Source organism: Acanthopagrus latus, chromosome 7 (genome assembly GCF_904848185.1).
Source record: "Acanthopagrus latus isolate v.2019 chromosome 7, fAcaLat1.1, whole genome shotgun sequence".
Taxonomy (NCBI): Eukaryota; Metazoa; Chordata; class Actinopteri; order Spariformes; family Sparidae; genus Acanthopagrus; species Acanthopagrus latus.
In genome coordinates this window covers 9,064,022-9,087,409 of record NC_051045.1, presented here as the reverse complement: position 1 = coordinate 9,087,409, position 23,388 = coordinate 9,064,022, and the positions used below count along the sequence as shown (strand labels likewise).

At 41.9% G+C, this 23,388-nt stretch overlaps 1 protein-coding gene and 1 long non-coding RNA gene across 2 annotated transcripts; both read left to right on the top strand.

Annotated features, from left to right (window-relative positions):
• Positions 1 to 3: 3 nt before the first annotated feature.
• On the top strand, positions 4 to 23,093 carry ift122 (intraflagellar transport 122 homolog (Chlamydomonas)). The gene is made up of 29 exons (XM_037103586.1): positions 4 to 144; positions 1,076 to 1,142; positions 1,237 to 1,321; positions 1,409 to 1,487; positions 1,599 to 1,675; positions 1,810 to 1,876; positions 1,960 to 2,106; positions 2,856 to 2,931; positions 4,236 to 4,427; positions 4,820 to 4,958; positions 5,438 to 5,640; positions 6,547 to 6,684; positions 7,763 to 7,927; positions 8,158 to 8,355; positions 8,475 to 8,615; positions 8,881 to 8,934; positions 9,539 to 9,700; positions 11,412 to 11,578; positions 13,269 to 13,440; positions 14,759 to 14,861; positions 17,625 to 17,765; positions 17,874 to 17,971; positions 19,084 to 19,184; positions 20,350 to 20,515; positions 21,020 to 21,137; positions 21,228 to 21,356; positions 21,944 to 22,020; positions 22,143 to 22,307; positions 22,426 to 23,093. Exons 1-29 carry the CDS (start codon positions 101 to 103, stop codon positions 22,510 to 22,512), a joined length of 3,558 nt encoding a protein of 1,185 aa, XP_036959481.1. The 5' UTR covers positions 4 to 100; the 3' UTR covers positions 22,513 to 23,093.
• LOC119022583 lies at positions 19,195 to 19,952 on the top strand. The gene is made up of 2 exons (XR_005075977.1): positions 19,195 to 19,410; positions 19,541 to 19,952. It is a non-coding gene; the product is annotated as an uncharacterized LOC119022583 (long non-coding RNA).
• Positions 23,094 to 23,388: the final 295 nt, after the last annotated feature.

Genomic DNA, 23,388 nt, shown 5'->3' with positions numbered 1-23,388 from the left:
CACACGAAAACGGAGGTTAGTATGAAAAACCCACCGAACAAGCAGCAAACAACCTGTTGATTAAAAGCCCAGCAGTCGTTTCTGCTGTTAAAAGGCTGAAATGAGGGCCGTTCTGGCGTGGAAGGAATCTATCCCCGAACAATGGTGAGAGTCTGCATGTTTGTTATTACGTTGTCAGCCGAGGCCCGGTGCTGGGATGTAACGCTAGGTGGTTAGCAACGGCGGTTGCTATGTAAACTAGGGTTAGCCAGCTAGGTTAGCTAGCATTAGCCTCACAATTCCTTCATCGTTCATACATGACACGGATATTACTTCTGGTGCGAATTTCTTCTATGCAAGATGCCATACCATATATATCATACCATGAAGCATGTAAACTGACTTTTGCCATATAACATTAACGATTTAAGGTTAGCTCGGAGCTAATGTTAATTTTAAGCTTGCTAGCTGTCATTAGCTGTACGTCGTGTGTGTTGCTGCACATCATCGCTTGCTGAATAACATCAGTTTTCATTTATGAAGCGTTATATGTCCACAACGTTACCTCTGTTAATCCAACATGTATTCAAGATTTGAAAATTTACAGGAGCATCTTAATTAGCTATGCCACTTATTCCTGTAGAGTTGCATTATAATGTAGCGTTATATTCCACTTTTGCAAGTCTTGAAATGTTGATTAGAGGCTACAACTATGTCAGCAATTAACGCCCATTTCTACCGTCTGACTTGGTCGGGAGGGTTAGGCTTAGGGTTCTGGAGCATTTAGCCTTTTACTCGATTTCATTTTTATTTTAGTGAAACCCTAACCCCAACCTTGTGATAGGATTGTTTCTGTAAAACTGCTGTTTCCAAAAATTAAGCTCTGTTACTTGTTTTGTTTAATGGACTTCCCCAAATCCAAAATAATTCAATTTACAGCTATAGAGCGAAGTCTCAAAGCAGAAAATCCTCAAATTTGAGAAGCTTGAACCCATTAATTTTCAGCATCTTTTCTCAAAAGATGAATTACATGATGAACACGAAATCGACTAATCATTCAATTGAATGAACATTTCACCATTAATTTCTTTTTCAGTGTTTATGATCTTGCCTTTAAGCCGGATGGCAGCCAACTCATCATTGCCGCAGGGCTTCGTGTCCTGGTAAGGCTTCACTGCTTTTTTGTTTGGCCAAGGCATATAGCTAAAGAATACAAGTGTCATCATTACATTTTAATGCATTGTATTTTTGTCACAGGTTTATGATACAGCAGATGGAGCTATTATCCAGCCTTTAAAAGGGCACAAAGACATAGTTTACTGTGTGGCCTACGCTAAAGATGGTACTGAACTGCCTTCCCATATGTACACTACATTTCCCTTTATTGGTCATCATTGTTATCTCACCAAATTACTGCATTCTTCTGCAGGTAAAAGATTTGCCTCGGGGTCAGCAGACAAAAGCATCATCATCTGGACATCTAAACTGGAGGGTATTTTAAAATATACGTGAGTGTCAGCTTTTTTCAACACTTTAGTATGAAGTTATCCTCTGTGAAATGTATTCCTCCATCTCTTTTTTCTTTTTTCTTCTTTCTTCTTTCATATGTTCATCTGTAGTCACAATGACTCTATCCAGTGTGTTGCCTATAATCCTGTCACTCACCAACTCGCCTCCTGCTCTACTGGTGACTTTGGTGAGTGCACACAATGTGTTTGAGTCCATACTGGATTTATATCTTCTACATATACTGTAAATGTAAATATTTTTTTGAAAAGAGAGATTGCGCTCATGGGGTGATGGACATCTCACCTTCTTTAACATTTTTAGGTCTGTGGTCACCGGAGCAAAAATCTGTGAACAAACACAAAGTTAGCAGCAAAATAACATGTTGTGGGTAAGTCTGTAGTTATAACTGTCTGCAACATTGGTACACTTTAATGTGACATATTATTGTTGAAGAGTTTCATTTGATTGAAGGTGGACAAATGATGGCCAGTACCTAGCCCTTGGCATGATGAATGGTGTGGTGAGCATTCGGAACAAGAACGGAGAGGAGAGAGTCAAGATAGAGCGTCCAGGAGGCTCGTCCTCTCCAATCTGGTCCATTGCATGGAACCCATCTAAGTTGGTCTTTTGCAGCATATGTTTGTAGAAAAAGCAGAATGGTATCATATCTACATTTATACTACATATTAAATGCCTCACATCCTCCCACACATTCACTGTCCATACACCACCCTGCCATGATTTAAGTGATGATGTGCACATGACAGTATGTTGACATTTTAAGTGAAATGATGGTGTAGGGCCAGCAGGTGGCAGTGGTCTAACATAGCGCTGTGGAAGTGGATCTGTAAGGGAAAAAATCATTAGGGCTTGGAGCAGCTGTCTCTGTACTTTGATGGCCCCCACAGCAAAAGCCAAAGCCAAGAGCTCACCTGTAGCCACTGCCAAATACTCCCGATCAGGTTATTTGAAAGAAAGAGGGTAGACAGGAAGGGGAAAGAGGCCAGTGATGAGTAACCATGATAAGATACACCAGACTTAATACTATTGGCTAGCTTCATGGAGTATGTTTGGTCATCACAGGGAGGTCATGATGTCAGTCAGGAAATAATGTCCCTTGAGCTGCTGGGATTCAGTGTCTTGCTCTTGGACAAGGGTTTAGATGGAGAGATGTGTAAAGTCTCTGTACGTGAGAATAAAAAAGATAAAAGCAATACTCGAAGCTCTTGGTTACTGGGGAAAAAGCAGTGACTATACCTCACTGTGATGACACTTTCATCATTCCCTAAACAAACAAAGCCCCATCAGTACAGTATGTTGACAGGAGTACTTAACGCCCAAAGTCATTTTTGTTGTATTTTTCACAGGGATGAGCACAATGACATTCTGGCTGTGGCAGACTGGGGTCAGAAGCTGTCCTTCTATCAGCTCAGTGGGAAGCAGGTGAATATCACAGTTCTATAAAAAGTCCTTGGTGCTAAATTAACACATTGTGACTTCTCAATGTAGTTATATATACGCACATGGTAAATGCTGAAACAGGGCTGAAGACAGCAAACTATTCAAGGAAAGAAGGAGAATGTAGCACACTGGTAAATTTAAAGCCAATTCAATACAACTATGTCATCACCAGGCATTGCTGAATTACTGTATTTATAATGTTTCTTATACTTATCACATTTGAGAGGTACTTAAACTTTTTGTAATTTCTGTAATCTTAACTTTATGAAAAGTCTATGGTTTTAGTTTTGGACATGATGCTAGGGCGGGGCAGCTGCCTGCCTGATTTAGGTTAACTGTAATTGTTTGCCCCTCCACTTTGAATCTGATGAAGTCATAGTAGTGTCAAACCTAAGCTTTGTTTGCATGGTTAAGAGCTGTACATTTATCTGTGTGCTCCAGTCCCCTTGTTTCCTTTGATTGAGTCTTTCATATGCAATATGCTCCAATTAAACACAGCTCTCTCCTCCACCACTTCACACTGTTTAAAGGGGCGTTTAGATGTCTAGATGTAGACAGTCTTATTACAGCGCATGGTTAGTAGCAGAAGACTAATTGCAACAGTGTCTCCTCACTGTATGTGTTATCACTTGCTGTAGCATTAAGAAAACAAGAATTCTCTAGGCTGCCTATTTCTCCAAAATATATGGCATTGGAAACTCTTTACTGAGTTTAAGACCTGTGTTTCCTGTTGTAATCAGACTGTCAGGGTCTATTGAAACCATAACAGCACATTTGAAGTGATCCTGCTATGCTCTAATAGGCCCCCTTGCTGTCCCTCCTCCCTCCTAAATCCCCTGTGGGCAATGTCGTAATTGTGGACAAATATGCACTGTTCATTACCGTGCCGTTATGCCTTAGGCTCATAAATTGTCATCGGCCTATTTATCTATTTAAGTGAACATTCTGTTTTGATTACAACGCCAAGAATTGTTTGCAATGAGAGAAAATAACTAGGGATTGTCTGGCAGATTTTTTTCCAGAGTGAGGAGAAACAGATGCACGGCGTGTGAGAAGTAATATGATGTGCAAATGGACTTTGAACACTAATACAATGGAGGCCATTTAAACCAATGAAACACTTTCTTTTCTTCTTATCTTTTCATCAAACACTCAGAGGGAATGTTCCGTAGACTTTGATGTGTGTCAGTCCAGACGGCGGGAAGTGTTGGCCTCTAGGCAATACATATGAGAAATGCTCATTTGATTCTTGGTTTAATGTCCACTTCTCTCTTTGTCTCTCTCAGATTGGAAAAGACAGGACTCTCACCTATGACCCTTGTTGCGTCAGCTACTTTTCCAAGGGCGAATATATAGTTATGGGTGGCTCTGATAAACAGGCTTCCCTCTACACTAAGGATGGGGTGCGGCTAGGCACCATCGGAGAGCAGAATACCTGGGTGTGGACATGCCGGGTTAAGCCTGACTCCAACTATGTGGTGGGTCCACAGCTTATGAAGCTAAATGTCCGGGGAAGCTATAATGCTCGGTGTCAGAGTGAGAAAAGAAGAGGGAAGTTTTAATGTAAACCACTGATAAAACTTGCAACGTGCTAATCTGTGTTTGATGTATTTTGCTGATGAGATAACATGATACCCCTTTAGCTACACAGATACACAAGTCATTTGATTTTACAGTGACACCTTAGCAGCTTTTCCTTTCACCATATTTAACTGAGAATGATGAGGCATATAAGAATGAATTGGTTGCTGGCGGATTCTCTCAGTTCCACTGTGGAGTTGCTTTAACAACAGGAACACTTTCCCACTTTCACAGTCTTTTCTTAGAGGTGTTAATAGAATGTACTGCTACATTGTTATCTCTTGTCTAGGTGTTGGGCTGCCAGGATGGGACCATTGCCTGCTACCAGCTTATCTTCAGTACGGTTCACGGCCTCTACAAGGATCGCTATGCTTATCGAGACAGCATGACTGATGTCATTGTCCAGCACCTCATCACTGATCAAAAAGGTGCACTTTTCAAGAAATTAGTTTTTAAGAAGAAGAAGAGCTACTCCAATAATAGTGTTGTATGTGTCTAGAAGCATCACAGTAAGTGCCAGTTCAGAGCTAAACTGTAAACATTAGCAATACGTTTAATAGGATTCTGTTGTAATATCAATTAAATCTTTCCTTTCAGCTGCCATCTATCTACTAGTTTGTACTGGTTGACGATCTGTTGTAAAATGGTGAATATCCCATTTCAAACTTGATATAAAAGGACTTGTTTTTATAACGGAGAGGTTGCAGCCCTCACAACTCTGATTTAACAGAATGCACTGACTTAGACGATTCAACTTTTCTCACCCTCCTTCTCTCCCTTCATTTCTTTTTCAAGAAACTGAAGCAAATCAGTCCAGTTGCCTACGATATAGCACTTGCCAATTACCATGACCTGGGTGACTGAGAACCTTCATCAACCTGCTCCCTTCATTTCATTTTCCCCCTAGTGAGGATCAAGTGTCGTGAGCTGGTGAAGAAGATCGCCATCTACAGAAACCGTCTTGCTATCCAGCTGCCCGAGAAGATCCTCATCTACGAGCTCTATTCAGACGACTCTTCAGACATGCACTACCGCATCAAGGAGAAAATTTGCAGGAAGTTTGAATGCAACTTGCTGGTGGTCTGCTCTCAACATATCATCCTGTGTCAGGTCAGGGGAGATAGAGTTTCAAAGTCAACTTAAGATTCCTTGCTTGTCTCTAACGGTTTGTGTCCTTGAACATTCCTCACATAATAAGATAAGCAATTTTCTTCAGTTATGCTTCTCAGACTAAATTCTACTGACCTGCAGTGACACTCTTGTTTTTGTAAATTACACTAAAGCACACTTAACATATTGTGCAAGAAGCCGTAGAGACATTTGAGCACTAATAACATGATGGAAGCAGAGTGATTCAGTGTTTAACCGTTCAATTGTAGCCCAAACAGCCCAGAGAAAAATGATAATATCATGAAATTGCTGGTTTTCCAGATGTTGCTGCCTAGTTTGCAAAAGACTCCAGCTGTGCATGTGCTCTGCAGGCTCTCTCTCTTTCCCTTTCTCAACTCCTTTCAAACTGGATAGAGCAAGACAGTTGAATGAAGGGGAAGAACCACAGTCTGTTGAACCAGTGGGTGTCCCTCGGGCTTCCTCTCTGCTTCTTGTCTCTATGTGTTTGACAGACGCTAGTAGGGAGGAGGAGCAGCCATAACACAGAGGTTATTTCCCTTTAAATCTGCCTGTGTGTGACAGAGGTGCTTCAGATCTCTCTCTAAGACATTCTCGTGTTTCTTGCCTCAGACAGCTTTAAACTTTATAAATGGGCTGTGCCAGTACAGGCTGCTGATGTCTGTGTCAAATCAAATCGTTGTTTATCTTTATGGCATCGCTTTCTGACATCGAGCCACACTTTGCAGTGTTTAAAACAACAATGTGCTGAGATTTGTAAGACATTTCCGGTATGCATAAGTAACGTAAATGGTGATTAACAGACTGTGAAATAATAATAAACAGGGGAATTTGTTCATGTGTTATATGAAATTGTGGTCTCACCTTTCCCATTCTGCTCTTGTGCAGGAAAAGAGGCTCCAGTGCATGTCCTTCACCAGCGTCAGGGAAAAAGAATGGGTGATGGAGTCTCTAATTCGCTACATCAAAGTAATCGGTGGTCCGCCAGGCAGAGAGGGTCTGCTTGTGGGTTTAAAGAATGGAGCTGTGAGTATTTTATCTTTGCACCTACACAAGTTAAACAAAAACATGACACCGAAACATACAACTAGTGTACAAGTAGTAATGTTGTTTACAGTACTATTTGCTTATTAAAACTATTTGCTATTAATACTTGTATACAATAGAACTTTATTTCTCTGTCTTCACACTGAGTGAATAACTCATTTTTTCCATCACAGCTCACTGTATTTTAGCCGCATACTGTCTCTGTCAGGGAGGGTCCATTGTAAGCCAGTTCTTGTAATGACCTTTCTGACAGCTGTGAGTAGAATTTTGACCAAGTAATTATGTTCCCTCAGCACCACTTTGGTTAGATTGCCCAAGTATGAAACAGAACATTTCCTGGAGATTATATGTCCTAATACCTCATTCAATAGTGAATTCATGTTATTCCAAAATGGCTCTAGATAAAGTGCACAGTTTGTCTCTGTAAGGCCACATGTCCTTCATCAATTTGTCTGTTGTGTGTTACACACATGATGCAGTTCTTCTTGTAAAATCATGTTCGGTTCTTTTTGCCATTCAAGTTTCACATAAAAAAGTTTTAGCCTGACATTGGATTTGGTTATGGGAAAGTTGAGAAATGATCCTCAGCATTTCATGATGACATGTGCTGACCATTGTTTCTGCCACTGGATTGTATTGTTCAGGTGCAATCCGTTCTAAGTTTTTGGTTGTAATATTATTTTTTTGAAGGAATTATTTATTATATATAATACTTCTTTTATACTTATTTGATATACAATTTTGAATCAGTTTTCATTGACAGTTGGAAACATGTATTGTGTCATACATCTCTGGTTTAAATTCTGTATCAAAAGCTCAACCCCTTTTTTTTCCTGTACATTGTTTGGTAAGTGTGATCCAGGTTACTAAGGTAAATATTGTGATTGGATCGATTATGCTCATGATGACGTCCAGGGAGAACTTTTATTTGGATGTCCTAGCACGGGATATGTCTCTCAGTCTCTCTCCATCTAGCTGTAAAACTATCATCACACCCGTCATCACTGATGCTGTATTCTGATTTCATTCTGCTCGTCATTGTTTTTCTTTGATGTAGATCCTGAAGATATTTGTCGACAACCTGTTTCCCATCACGTTGCTGAAACTGTCGACGTCAGTGCGCTGCCTGGACATGAGCGCCTCTCGCAATAAACTCGCTGTGGTGGATGAGCACAACACTCTGCTGGTCTACGACATCAACAGTAAAGAACTGCTTTTTCAGGTCAGCAGAAGCTTATGGACATGGTGGCGGGAACAAGCTTGAAAAACATTTCTGGGGGGCAGTGGTTTTGACAAAATATAAACATACATGTACGTGTAGTTATTTGCATTAAGCACAGGTACAACACATCTTACTCATATACTGCCTGGTACGTGTTCTTCAGCCACCTCTAGACCTTATATCCCCATTACCCGCCTTTACCTGCCTCCTCCCTCTTGCTTTCCCTGCAGGAGCCTAATGCTAACAGCGTGGCCTGGAACACCCAGTGTGAGGACATGCTGTGCTTCTCTGGCAATGGCTACCTAAACATCAAAGCTAGCAACTTTCCTGTACACCAGCAGAAGATGCAGGGCTTTATGGTTGGCTACAATGGCTCAAAAATCTTCTGTCTTCATGTCTATTCCATGTCCGCTGTGGAGGTGCCTCAGGTATGTAGTATGTAGTGAGCCATTGTCTCTTAAATATCATTGTCCTACAAAGGAAAAAGAAGTTTTCACGATGTAAACTTTGTAACGCTTTTTGACAATTGTGCTTTTGCTCTGCCTAGTCGGCGCCCATGTACCAGTACCTGGAGAGGAAGATGTTTAAAGAGGCCTATCAGATCGCCTGTCTCGGCGTGACAGACAGTGACTGGAGGGATTTAGCCACAGAAGCCCTGGAGGGACTTGACTTTGACACTGCCAAGAAGGCCAGTCAGACACACACAAATTGTTCTGATCCTACTCATTTTACTACTTTGATCTTGGCAGAGTGATAAAACCAATGAACGGCAGCAACTCCTCTGACAGTACCTTGCTTTATCATGTGAAAACATGCACCGCCAATTTACAGCATGAACATTACCCAGGCAGCCAAACATAAACACAAGCGTTGTTCAATTAAATCTTTGAGATGGCACTGCAGATTCTAAGAAGCCTTCCTCTGAATTAATTATTGTCTTGTCCCATTTTCAGGCATTCATTCGAATCAGAGACCTGCGCTACCTTGAGCTCATCAACAGCATCGAGGTAATCCTTCCGTCTCATGAAAAGCCAAGTTCACATCTTTTTTTTCTGCTCTGACCAGAGCTGACATCATCAACATTACACAAGGGCCAATCACAATTATTTTAGTCATCGCACATTTAATCGCTCGACTTTACCCTGGGCAACACTCCACACGCTACACAATCGAACAAGGGAGGTAACCTGTATCCTGAATGACCTTCTTGGGTCCAGTCCAAACACACATGCAAGCAAATACATACACACAGCAAAGGAAAGCACATACACACATTAATAAGCATGCAGAGCAGAGCAAAGTTTTTTTAACTTGGCTAGCACCAGCACAAGGTTTCTCTGATGTTGTCCCCTATAAAAAGAGCAAATGTCCTTTGTGATGCGAAAGAAATGTTCACTGTATTCTGTAAATGTAGTATTTGTTCTCTGATTTCATTTTGATTGTTGGTATAAGAGTTTGACGAAAAAGTGAGGCTGATCTAGCGAGTCAATAGTTTTCGGTGCCTTCTGTGATGTTTGACTGGTGGTGTGTTTGTGTACAGTCATGTATAACTGTTGTATGTGAGTGTTTATCTCCGCACACATGCCAATGTTTGTGTTGACTGATTTGCAGGAGCGGAAGAAGCGGGGTGAGAGCGACAATGAGCTGTTCCTGGCAGACGTCTATGCCTACCAGGGGAAATTCCACGAGGCAGCCAAGCTTTACAAACGCACTGGCCACGAATCCAGAGCACTGAGCATGTACACTGACCTGCGCATGTTTGAGTACGCCAAGGTGATTAAATCATTGATCAACAGAAACACACATGTACAGCATACCTTTGTATCGATACAGACAGAACGACCAGGAGAGGGCTGCAGGTTTAAAGAGTGTAGAACATGTGTTTTTCTTCATCATGTGCAGTTATGCCAAGTTGAGGCCCTGCACTACGTTCGACTGGCCCCCTTTACCGTCTGTCTTTCATCTCCTCATATATCACTGGAATCTCCACATATATCATCTGATCAGCACACACACACACACACACACATACACACACACACACACACACACACACACACTGAGCCTTTACGTACATATCGCTGTACAACATAAGGGTAACTAGCTTGTAATGGAGCACAATTGGCGAGAAATAAGGCGAACGTCTGCTTTAACATGAATACTTTGATGAGGAGGTCAGTTGAAGTTGAGACACATTCATGCTTTATTATGTTTACATGTGGGGGGACACTTTGATCACCAGCCTTACATTCACATTTCGGAGGCGGATGACACAGTCATGACTCGTTCATGTATATTTGTGTGTGCATGTGTATCAGATTGTATGTGTGTTTGATGTGGCTGCTGTATATTTATGTGGCTGTGTGGCCATCTGGTCCTACAGGCTGTTTGTTTTAGGTAGGATGGACACCGGAGGGAAAGACCCTCTAGCCGCCTGCTGTTTCTGTGACTGTCTTCCTCCTGTCTTGGCCTTGACCCGCATGATTATGACTGTTTGGGCTAGACATCTCTTGATCTTATTCCAGATTATGGCTATAGTCTGTACCTATTTTTTTTGTTATCTTTGCTAAAATTGTCATCATGATCTGATGGCAGAACAAGATATAGGTAAGCTGTGTAAAAATCCACAGTGCGTGGGTCCACCCAGTGGCCATAATGTCAAATTTCAAGAATCAACTGCTCCCGGACCACACAACCAATCAGAGCCAAGGGGCGTGTCTGAGAAGTGTCAATCATTCTTACCGCTACCTTGCACAGTGCACAATGTACGGAGCTGTGCATTTTGTAAGCACTTAAGAACAAGGCAGAACTTGCCGTTTTTCTGCTGGACAAATTCGGACTGCTGCTTGATATGTTTATTTGTATCATTTAACCACAAGGCTAAGATGGCTGCTGTTACAGTAGTGCTGGCAATAGCGCATATCGCTGATGTTGCAGTTGAGCTACGTAGCTTATTGCTAAACCTAGCTTGTATGCTAACTCTGGTGTTTAGCTTTGTCTTTATGGCTACTGGTTAGCAAAAGTGTCTTTCAAGTAACCAAGCAGTTACAACGTTAGTTTGTGTCCTGGATGCTCTGAAGTGGCTGAATTAGTTTAGAGAAAAGGGTTACTCATGCCTCAGAAAGGCAGCAAAACAAAATGTTGCGCCGGACCAATAACGTTAACTTAGATGGTAACTCTGTCTACCGCGATGTGGGGAATTTTGCTTGTTACTCGGGTTACCACAGTGATTGGCATGAGGCACTTGTCATTGTTATTTAGTTATATTGATCTTAAATACAACAATCGGGGTTTATGTTATTGACTACTCTGTGGGGAGGAGCCTTGAAGGCAGGGCTGTAGTGCAGCAGAGAGGAAGAAGGAGGGACCTGGGAGCTGTGCTCATTCAAATATTCTGGCTAAGTCCACTTTTTTCTCAGGGTTCAACTTTGAAAATTAATATTGGTATGTTAATAAGTTTGCACTTGTTCGTCTTTTCTGGCAGGATTTTGTTGGAGCGACAGATCCTAAGAGCTCTAGGATCCTGATGACCAAGCAGGCAGACTGGGCTAAGAGCAGCAAGGAGCCCCGGGCAGCAGCGGAGATGTACCTGTCAGCAGGAGAGCATCTCAAAGCCATAGACATTATAGGGGAACACGGCTGGGCAGACATGTAGGTGTCAGTCACTGTATGAAATCCCTCTAGATCAGCCTTCTTAGAAACACTGTTCCTTTTATTTAACCTCAAACTGCCTTCTTAGATTTTTGTGCATGATACACCAAAATGTTTATCCATCTAGATTGTCAAACTCCATCTTTGAATATAAATACCTCTTATTTTCTTGATTACAAACGCAATCCAGGGACACCAAAAAAGAAATCAAAAGCAAAGAAGGAATTATTAATCAGGGCCCAACATGTTGTTTTTTTTCAGTGATTACCCTTTTAATGATTTTGCCCCTAGAGTGGAGGCTTTTTTGATATTTCCTTCCTCGTTCTTGATATTTTTCTGTTTTGTATTACTTTTATAATCACACTTTTCTATTGTTTTCCAGTAACACCCAACACATTTTTTAGATCGAACGACCAGTCAGCTTCTCTATTTATTTACATTTTCTTGTTCATAACTAAACAGATATACACAATTTTACCTTCAGTGGTGGAACTCTCTGTTTGACTTAATTGTTGACATTGATTGAATATTTGTGGAATTTTATTTGAAGTAAAAGAGTTTAAGTAGCTTATGACAGAGAGCGGAGCAAATATAAAGTAGCAGAAACCCTGATGCAGATTAAAAACCCTAACCCCAGGATTGAATCTAACACTGATACACACTTAACCAACTCAGCTATCAAGATTCCTCAAACATTGAAGTCTCCTGATTAGACATATTGAAAATTTAAGTCCTCCTCCAATCAAGTATATTTGCTGCCTATACCTACTTCACACAGTTTTTCCCTCACTCCTCAGAAAGACGTATATGTCGAGTGTGACACCGGAAACAGGGTTTCTCACCCATCTGCTGAAGGAGAACATTTAAGTAGTAACATTTTGAGTGATGTCTTGTTTCCAGTAGCTCAAGTTTTTAAATGAAAAATAGTTGCATATTCCTAGATTTCTTGATTTGCCCATGAGGGGAGAAAGGAGATTTTAATGAGTAATTCAGTGTGTATAATTAAATTGCACCCAGTGGTAAGGTTGCCGATTGCAACCAACTGAAAACGTCTCGCCTCATCCTTCCTTACATATGCCCATAATAGGGAATCTTGTATTCCATTTCTGCTCCCAAGTCCCCTTAAATCCTACAAACAACTTTTAAATACTGTTTTAACTAATGGTCACTAATTCTTTTTTAAAAGACTTACAGACTTATCAGAGATTTACAATATTTGGTAGCAACGCACCAATAATAAACATCAAGAACACTCAGAGGATCAGTGCACGGATTATTTAAAGGCATATTTGATATAACTTAGAAAGTACACAGTGATTAATTACCTATCCTGTAGCTTTCAGTCACACATGAATAGTGGGATTCTGGGGTTTAAGTGTGTGTTGTCAAAAAACAGGCAAACTGATAAACCTGTGTCTGGTGATCATATCAGAACTCCCCATTGACTCCATCTGACCTGTTGCCTTAATGCTGTAACCCTCCTGTGGTGCAACCAGTTGTTCAGCACAACAGTCGCTGCAGCTGGACGGAGTCAGGGCTCTTTAACCTGAATCTGATTCAGCTAGTGACCCTGACTGGTTCATATTCTTTTGGGGTCATGAGCATAGTGTGATACAATGAACCCACCGTGTTAGGGCTTATCTGTACTTGACCTCTGTGTGTCTGCTCACTCCTCTCTCCTCTCACCCAGGCTCATCGACATCGCTCGCAAGTTGGACAAGGCTGAGCGTGAACCGCTGGCAAAGTGTGCGCTGTACTTCACAAAGCTGAAGCACCATGGCTATGCCTCAGAGACTTATTCCAAGATGGGAGACTTGCAGGCTCTAGTGCAGCTGCATGTGGAAACCCGGCACTGGGAAGAGGTCTGACACACTTATGCACATGGGAGGCACACCTGCTCTGCTCATCATGGCGTATTTATAGAGTTTCCTCAGACAATCACATAAATATAACCTGAGCCACATTGGACTGTGCTAAATAAACTGCTGTGGTACTCAGAAGCCAATATCGTGAACTATTTAGTGTTCGTGGCTTGTTGAACTTTTGCAGGGATTGCCAGAAAAGTAGATTGTATTTGCTAAAGTAACCACAGCAGAATCCAAATAATAAGACAATGCATCTGCTTAATTTCCTCTTACACTGACAAACTTAAACCATGCGCGCACTCCAGAGCTAATCATCCAGCTTTGGATTTCTCTGAATCCAAGCCCACACGATGATTAGAGAGTGAGAAGCACAAAACACTCCACTGCACTGAAAGAGTATCGGCTTAAAGCTCTATTCTGCTTCCAATCAAATTCCTCCATCAGGGTGGATCATGCCGCTTAGACAAGAAAATATTGCAATTCTTTAATCCATCTGCAGTCTTTTAATCGAGTTAAAAGCGTTACAGTGATGCACATTGGCGATTTGCACGCTGAAACAGAACAGCCAAAAACAGAACATCAAATCGTGATCAGACAGTTCTGCTGTAGTGTCTGAGGACGTCTTCCTGGATATTTATTTGATCCTCAGAGAGGGAAAAAAAGAGAGCAGAGGGAGCGAGGGAGGCAGAGGTTGAGCGAACTGTTGGCTTTATGTGCTTCAGCGGGGGAGGCGGACACCCAGACAGGACAGAGCACAGACTATAGTTACAACGGACCATATGGATGCTATTCACTGCACTTTTCTAAAACAAAGTATTTCTTTAAGTGACTTTGGGCTCACTGGCCTGGGACACACACATACTCCCTTTCTCTCTTTTACCGTATGGTATGACCGGTGTGTGTTTCTTGGCTCAGATTTTGCCACAGGACATTTATTCAATCAGTCACTATGACAGGCGAATATATGTCCACAGGGCACTACAACAGCTCTTTATATCCCGTCATTCACACAGGATAAGTGCTGCAGTTTTAGTTCTAATTGAGTGTGAAATCAACTTAGCTCATACACTTTTCTTTGTTGTCAGCTAATTAATAATGCTGAAGCAATGTTTGGAGAGGAAATAACGTGTGCTACTCTGAATAATGTGTGGCAATTCATTTGTCCCTGATCAACTGCCGTTCAGCCCTAATTACCCAGGGCAGCCCTCAGGCTCTTCTCTATGTGTTACAATCTGTGGGATTTATACATTCTCAACTTGTCACATTCACTGTACAACATCTCTTATTTTTGCTTCCATCTGTCCGTTTTTCTCAGGCCTTCTCACTGGTGGAGAAACACCCACAGTTCAAAAATAACGTCTTTGTGCCTTATGCCCAGTGGTTGGCTGAGAACGACCGCTTTGAAGAGGCACAAAAAGGTATGTTTGGCTCAGAATTGGGACCAGTCCGATCCAGAATAAAAAGTGTGATTGATTGATTGACATCTCTGGAGGCAATTTATCACATTACATGCATCTTCCTCTTGGGAATTTGAACTACTTTTTTCACATATACAGTAGTACTCCCCAAGAACTGTAAACACACTTATGAGTAAATTTGGGCAATTTTGCCTTAAATAGTGGGCTAGTATTGAAACGTGAAAAAAAGTGGATGGGTACATCTGTAATTTGTGTCACAACCGGCTCTACACCTGGAATGTGCCTGTATAGGTTGTGCCAATGCACATGTTCACTTATTTCTTTTTAAAATATAAGTTTCCAGGGCTATTTCAGAGAAGTCTTACAGCTGCAGCCAGTGTTTACATATGGAAGTGATAAAGCCTGGCCGGCTCTGGACATTTTTCACTACTTCCTTAAGATTCTCTGTATCCACTGTAAAACATGATCCTCTTTGCCAGAGCGGAGCAGAACAGAGCTGGGCTGCCTGTTAACTGAATGACATGCATGCCTGTAATCACCAGTGCTACAAGCGGCTCTGATGATGATTACCAACTGTAACCATAGTTATAATCAGCTCATAGATTTATAATTATGATCTCAGCAGGCATATTTCCTCCTCTACATAATCTTCCACTGCCTGTCTCGACATAACTGAACAGGCCTGATTGTATTGGAGCTTGCTCATGGTCATGAATTTTGCTGATCACATGCATTTAAGTGAGGCAGTGAGGCAGTATTGTGTAACCAGTGATTGGAATTGAGTCTCTGGGACTGTCGGCTGCCCACTTCACTTCTCAATAACAGCTTTAGAAGTGGTTCATACCAGACTCAATTGATAATGGGTACATAGCTTGGTGGCTTAAGTGAAGCTCAGTTGATCCCAAAAAGGGGTTCTGGACCTCAGGGTGGTCCATCCAAAGTGGTTTCGAGTGGGTCTGCAGCATTTTCACAATCACCAGTCTGATTGTTTTTTTTCTCCCTTGTCTTTTGTTTGAAGATATCTCCTTACAGTGGTAACATTTCTCAGCTCTATTCACTCTGAGCCTTACAAAACTAGATCACTCTGAAGTCTTCTAATTGATCTGTGAAAGTAATTAACCTCTCCCAATAGGAAGCAGACAGTAATGCGTCACAAAGTTGCATCAGTGTCATACTCTTAACTTGATTGACCTGATTTCTCTCATCCACACAGGAAAAACATGTTGGGTGCTGAGATTACAATTGTCCTAAAACAACCTTCTTTTTTTTAAATCTTTATTTACCACTACAGAACATGGCAAAGTGTGTTTGTTTGCTTGTTTGTTTGTGAGCTTTTACCAGAACATTTTGAGAACCACTGCTGTACTCTGCATCTTCCTCAGCTTGTGTTTTATGTTTCCATAAGGGGAAACGTGTGTGTGTGCTCCTTGCTTACCTTAACCAAAGGCAGCTGAATGTGGTTTTTATCCAGTTAGGTAGACTGATTAATATTTGCCGGTAATATGTCCTGAACCCTGCTGTGATTGCCGGGGCAGGGTCAGTGGTGGGGTCGCCTCCCCAAAGCTGCTTCTAATTACCCTCTGATCGGAACAAGAAGAATAGAGCTTGTGGTTATTAGGACTTTCAAGTCAAAGTGCATAGTTGGTGTTTGGAGCAACCTCCTTGTTTGGAATTGTTTTAGTTATTACATGGAAAAAATTGGAAAAAAAAAACCCTTTGTTTTGTGTACGTAAAAGAGATTCAGCCAATTTACATTTACATGGACCCTGATATTTCACTAATAATCATAATAATATCCCTATCAAAATATAAAACCAAACCAATTTTTAATCAGATCGAGACATGTGGTGTAAACCTTTGATAATCTGTTAAATAGGAAAATATTAGCTCCTGATAATCATGTGAGAACTTATTTTAATTATTTCTCTCTGGTTGGAATAAGTATTTTTCTTTCTGTGTGTGGTCACCTCTTATGGGGGAAACATTAGGTGACGTTTCTTCCAGGAGAAGCAGAAACATGGCAGTGTAAAACAGGTCTGGGGCCCATACTGCTGTTCTGTTGGACATCTTGAAATATTCAGGTTGAATGATGGTAGAAAGGCTCTAAACAACGTGTAGTACAAACAAGTCTTTATAAATATGAACTCAGAATCCAAGTTTAGTGAAACAGTGAAAACTGCATAAACAGGAGGCGCAAATGAAGGAATAAATAGAATATTCCCAAAGCTGCAAAAAAAAAAAAAAAACCCAAAACCTTCTTTTGCTGTTATATATCTGGCAGATTAGATGCAGAACAGTGATTGAAATGATTGTGCACATGCCCAAGTAGTTGCAGAACATTCTGATTAAAAGCTTTGGGGAATGTAAACACACATGGATCCCTTTATTTAGTATCTGTGTAACCTGCTAAGCTAGAATCTCTAATCAGAATGATTCCAATTGTTTTGATAAAACATTGTTCATGTAACCACAGCTAATATCTGTTAGCTCTTTCCTGTTAACATCCTTTACCAAACAGGACATGAGAGACACTGAAACTTCATACAAAGACACAAGAAAATAATAATATTGTTTGATGAGGAGAATAATTCTGGGAAGTACATTGAGAAAACACAACAATGACAAACTTAGTGCCAAAGATGTCACCCAAATATAAGTAAATGAAGCAGGATGTCTGGGCTGACACTTGAAATCAAGCACAGTTTTTCAAGGACACTAAATGATCCATCCATCACCACTCTCTGTCTGTCTTTCAATCTTTAGCATTTCACAAGGCAGGGCGACAGAACGAAGCCGTGAAAGTCCTGGAGCAGCTGACCCACAATGCTGTGGTGGAGAACAGGTTCAATGATGCAGGGTACTATTACTGGATGCTGTCCATGCAGTGTCTAGACATTGCCAGAGGTAGGACCCGACTCCTACACAGTGGAAAGAAGCACATTTCGTTGTTAGATTGACACGTCTGTTGGTTCTTACTAAACACGCTGTTGCATCTGTGTTTGACTGAAACAGAAAGTGAAGATCAGAGGGGTGAAATGCTGAGGAAGTTTGAGCGTTTTCAGCATCTTGCTGAGCTCTACCACGTCTATCGCTCCATTCAACGCTACACGGTGAGAACATGCTACAGTTGTCAACCCTAATCTTTTATAGCCAGACCAGACAAAAGTGGAGGAGGCCTTAGAAATCATGAGGCAGCTGTATGACTGGCTGTCATATCGAAATCCCTGGAAACAGTGCCTGCTATGTGGTTAGATTTCTTTTTCGATACAAACACATTCATGTTTCTAATATAGGTTTTTTCAGTGGAAGGATACTGACAGCCCCTCTGCATTTCTGCCCACTTTTTAATCAACTTTTGCGCTCAGATTTCTCCAGACCGCTGTGAGTTTGACAAGAAAGAGGTCTGGCTCTGCAAGATTATGTCAATCCCAAAAAAAAAGAAAGCGAATCAGGGTAAAGAAGAAATTAAGATATGCACAGAGGTTGTGAGGAAAAGTGAACAAAAGTGGAGTCCAGGGTATTAAGTCCAGGTGGAGAAACTCTAAGGAGAATTTAATCAGCTTGAGCCACCATTATTTTTGCTAATGTTCTTCTTAAAAGTTGACTGACAGAACATTTCTGATGGACGTGCCACACATAACTGCTCATGGTGATAAATGATTCACTTCCTGAAACCTCTCTGACCTCTATCACCGTAGTAACCAGCTGCTTGATTGATCATGATGACTTCCTAATCAGTGGCCTTCTCCAAGCCGTTCCAGCCCTAACCTACTTACAAACAAGCATTTTCGTGGTTATGAGGAACTATACGGGTGACCTGGCCTGTGTCAGTGTCCTCAGTTTGTTGTTTCAGCTTTCTGCTCGGCTCTGGTCACACCCCTCTGCAACAGTGAAGCATTACTGTGATCCAGAGCAGAGCAAGAAACCTCTATATCTCACTTTAACTCTCATGGGCAGGCACTATAGATTTGAATTATCAACATTTTGGGATAAGGTGCTGTTAGTGATTGCTTTAGCAAATTCCCTTTTCCCTTTCAGAGCCCTGCGAGGTGGGATGAGGCACTGTAAAGGGTTAGGCTGCTTTTAGACCAGGGTAAACGATTAGGAATGGGAGAGATGAAGGTTTAAAAAGTGTTAAACCTGCATATTTTTATCAGAGATTTCTCTCATTCTATAATCCCTTCATTTTCCATCACTCATTTTTAACCATTTGTATCTTCAGGATGAGCCTTTCAGTTCCCACATGCCAGAGACGCTCTTCAACATCTGCAGATTCCTCCTGAACAACCTCACCAAGGACATTCCTCAAGGCATTTCTAAAGTGTATCCTTCCATTTGAGAACATACTCGTGCCATGGATTTCAAGCAAATATTTTTAGAATAAGGTATTGTGGGGCACTTCCTTTCTGGAAAACACCAAACATGCCAATCTGAAATCAAGAGTGGCAGAGACAGTGATGATAAAGTGTTGGAGGAGAGATAGAAGTAAGAGAGAGGACGGAAGAGCTGGCGCCACTGCGGAAACCATGCTGCAGCTGAGAGAAAAGGGGTGATGATGCGGAGGAGGAGATGATGCCAGCGACCGGCGCATTCTCCATTATCTTAACAAATGCTTTGATTACTGAACTTTGTGCATACGTGTGCACATATAAACAAACCTAACAATGTGCTTTAATTAGGAAAAACATGCCCACAGAGCCAGCCACACCCGCAGCCACGCAGAGAAATCCATGTGGTCCCACACAGCGGAGGCAGAACACGAGGAAGGAAAGGCTAATTCTCCGTGGAGGAAACCAGACTGAGCAGCTGGGATCCTCTGTGGCCAAAGTGAGGTGTTCCAGAAACTTAGAGCTCAGATTTATAGACTTAATGTTGGACTTGGTTCGAACAATTAAACACAGTGTCGCAAAGAAGCTGCGATAAACAAGTGAAACAATAGGAGGACACGCATTTATCAACAGTCCCGGCAGTGGAACATAACTGGGTGTGTGGGAGGAGCAGGAGAGTAGCTGAGTGGAGTGGAAAGGAGAGGAGTGGTGTTAAGTTGTAGGTGATGGAGGAGAGCCAGCATAGAGCTGTTTGCAGCTGCAACTCATTGACCTGTCATTGCCACTCCTGGAGCTGCTCGCTTCACAATCTGCCTCCATATAAATACAAATAAGCAACTATTTCCTCAACTGAAACACAACTACAGCCACACAGGCCTGTGTAAGCACACAAACACTCTTACCGAGTTGTTACTTTCAAGGCATTAGCCAATGTTGCTGGCTCAACAAGGCTGATGTTCTACTAATTAAAAGAAACGAGGGGATTGACAATTATACCTATTTATAAATGCACACAAGTGTAAACATAAAAACATAACAGAAAAAGTAATTAATTTTGAAAAAGGCACCTAGAAATGAGTAATATCTCGGTGAAGCTATATTTAGACTGCCAACGATTCCACTTACTTGTTCCCTTTAGTTTTCCTTGACCTGATTATCAGCAACACTTTGTATGCGTTGGCCAAGCAGAGTCGAAAACTGGGTGCGTATAAGCTTGCCAGGTATTCCTACGAGAAGCTGCAGGAGCTGCACATCCCCTCCCGCTTCCAGGATTCTATAGAGCTGGGCAGCCTCACCATTCGCTCCAAGCCTTTTCAAGACAGCGAGGTGTGTTTAAAAGTCGGACATGCGGAAATATTTATTCTCAAATAAATCTTTGTTCTTTTTTTGCCCCTGTGTATGTTGAAAAGGGTTATCACATTCTGTTTTTTTTTTGTTTGTTTTTTTCATGTTGGCTTTGGAGATATTGGCTGTAGAAATGTCTGTCTTCTCTCTTGTAGTGATGCTCTGTTGGGAAAATCCTTTTTGGGCTGAAGCTGATCATTTTTTAATTTTTTTTGCTGCAACACCACAAGTGGCCACCGGGCAACTGGAACAAGGCTGAGTGGTGGCATCTTATCTAGGTTTCAATAGTATATTCATGGGAATATTAAAGAAGACCTCCATGGCTGAGCTGAAATGTTAGCTAGACTTTCCTCCATGAGTAGAAACAACTCAGCAACACACACCAGACAGAACAGTCTAGTCTGATAAGTAGCACAATGGTTAACAGGGATGATATGTCAATTTTAGGCTGAACTGCCCCTTTAAACTTCTATGTGTTCCCTCCAGGACCTTATTGAGGGCATGATGTGCTACCGCTGCTCCACCAACAACCCCCTGCTGAACAACCAGGGGAGCGTGTGCATCAACTGCAGGCAGCCTTTCATCTACTCGGCTTCATCATATGGTCAGTGACACACAAGCAGATTGTGCGCTGTGTTTGCAAAAGAGAGGACTCCATATGTGTCTCTAATGTAGCGTATCTCCTCGTGTGCAGAGGTGTTGCCCTTGGTGCAGTTCTACCTGGAGGAGGGCATCGGTGATGAAGAGGCTGTGTCTCTGATTGACCTAGAAGTTCCACACATGGATCAGGGGGATGCGCACTGGCACGATATAGACAGTGGTGGTATCCTTTGTTCATCAGTACAATATAACGGCACATTAATACACACGGACAGAGTGACAGATGATCCACATGCCTTGTATGAATAATTAACTCCTCACCCTGCTGGTCCTGAGTGTGTATCCCTGCCCCAACACATTGCACATCTCTTGGAAATGAAGTCACGTGACTCCCCTCCGCCTTGTGACAGTTCTAAGAAGCTGTTTAGTTTGCGCTGGCCTTGATTCTGCGCTGGTGGGTAAGCTGTCAGAGCTAAGTCATCTTAGCTCTTGAGCTAATAGGGTTAGCGAGGCTCTCCTGTCTCATCTTAATGACACTAACCCTCCGAGAGCCACAGCCACAGCCCCGATGCAGGGATTAACCTGCATTAGCCGGCAGACACTCAAGGGCACTGAGGTCTGCTCTGTTCCTCCCGAGCTACGACGTGACTGACAGCCACAACTGATTGGCATTTCAAGCACTCTCACTTTTAGAATATTCTCTGGGGGATAATTTTCCTGTTTCGAGAACAGAAACCATACATTACAAGTACAATATGATGTTGATGTGTGAAATGGCTGAGCTATTTGTTCTTAATTAACACCAATCAGAGCTGCAGGCTATGAGGATAGGTGATGGTTCGAATGATTCAGAGGAAGACCCGTTCACAGCCAAAATGAGCTTCGAGGTAAGGAAGGGCAGAGGAGATGAGGCGATTAATATTCCACCAACTGGGCAGACCAGCTGGAGAGGGTGAAAGGACAGGGTCCAGAATAAAACATGGATGTGTTTGTGTGTCTGTCCGAGCAGCAGGGGGGCTCGAACTTTGTCCCAGTCAAGGTGAGTCGCTCGGTGCTGCGCTCGATGAGCAGGAGGGACGTCCTGATCAAACGCTGGCCCCGGCCGCTCAAATGGGAATACTTCCGCTCCCTGCTGCCTGATGTGAGCATCACCATGTGCCCCACCTGCTTCAAGGTACACCATTTATAAGACACACCTGCTGCGAAGCACAGACAAACTTTATTGGCCATTCTTTCCCTTTCCTTTTTATTCTGGACTGTCCCAATGTTCCTGTCTTTTTATTTCCTTGTAGATGTTCCACAGTGAGGATTACGAGCTTCTGGTGCTTCAACACAACTGCTGTCCTTACTGCCGCAGACCCATCGACGAGCCAAACTGAGCCACCTAAAACTAGAGCAGCTATTTTAATAGATTATTGTCCCCTCAAGCTAATCTTTCTGCCCTTTTCTCACATTTCGCCATTGCTGTTTTGCATTGTCACTGTAATATATGTAGACATATGTTCTGTTGTTGTAGTGTTACTGGGCAACTGTGCTGTTCTTCGAGCGTTTTCTCGAGAGCAGTAATAGCTGTAGTGTTAGTGCGTCGGTCATTATAGAGTGTGAGAAAAGTGCAGCGTCAGCCAATCAACCCAAATGGATTATAAGGATCAGATTACCGTGGGCTGTAACTGATAACATTGTTTTTAAAGGGAACATGGGTGTACAGTGTAAAAAAAAAAAAGAAAATTGCTGTGATGACAAATTTATTTAAAAACAACACTATTTTAGGTTGATAGAAAACATTTTTTGTTATGTAGATAATGTTGTTATTTACCAAATACATCTGCCAACAAGTGCATTCCTCGGGCTTAGCTTCTGAACACTGTATGATTCATAACCGTATGAGCATCATATTTTTATATATTGTTACAAAGGGAAAAACAAACTTTTCAATAAAATATTTTGGTATTCTGTAAGACAGCGGCTTTCCTTAATGATGTTACTAAAGCAACTTGACTAATATGAACTTCTTGCTCTCGCAGATTGAACTTTGGGATTCTTGGGAGAGAGAGAGAGAGAGAGAGGGCTGGAGGACGAGTGCATGCCATGAGCGGTATGCCCCACTGATTCTGATTACACTTACGGCTATGAGCTGAGCTCTGCATTATGCAGTGGCGAGGGATTAGGCTTTCACGGATGCAAATAAGTTGGATTGCTCAAGAAATTTCATTTGTAGTTTGTCCACTCGGCGTGGTTTAAATCACAAATAGCCC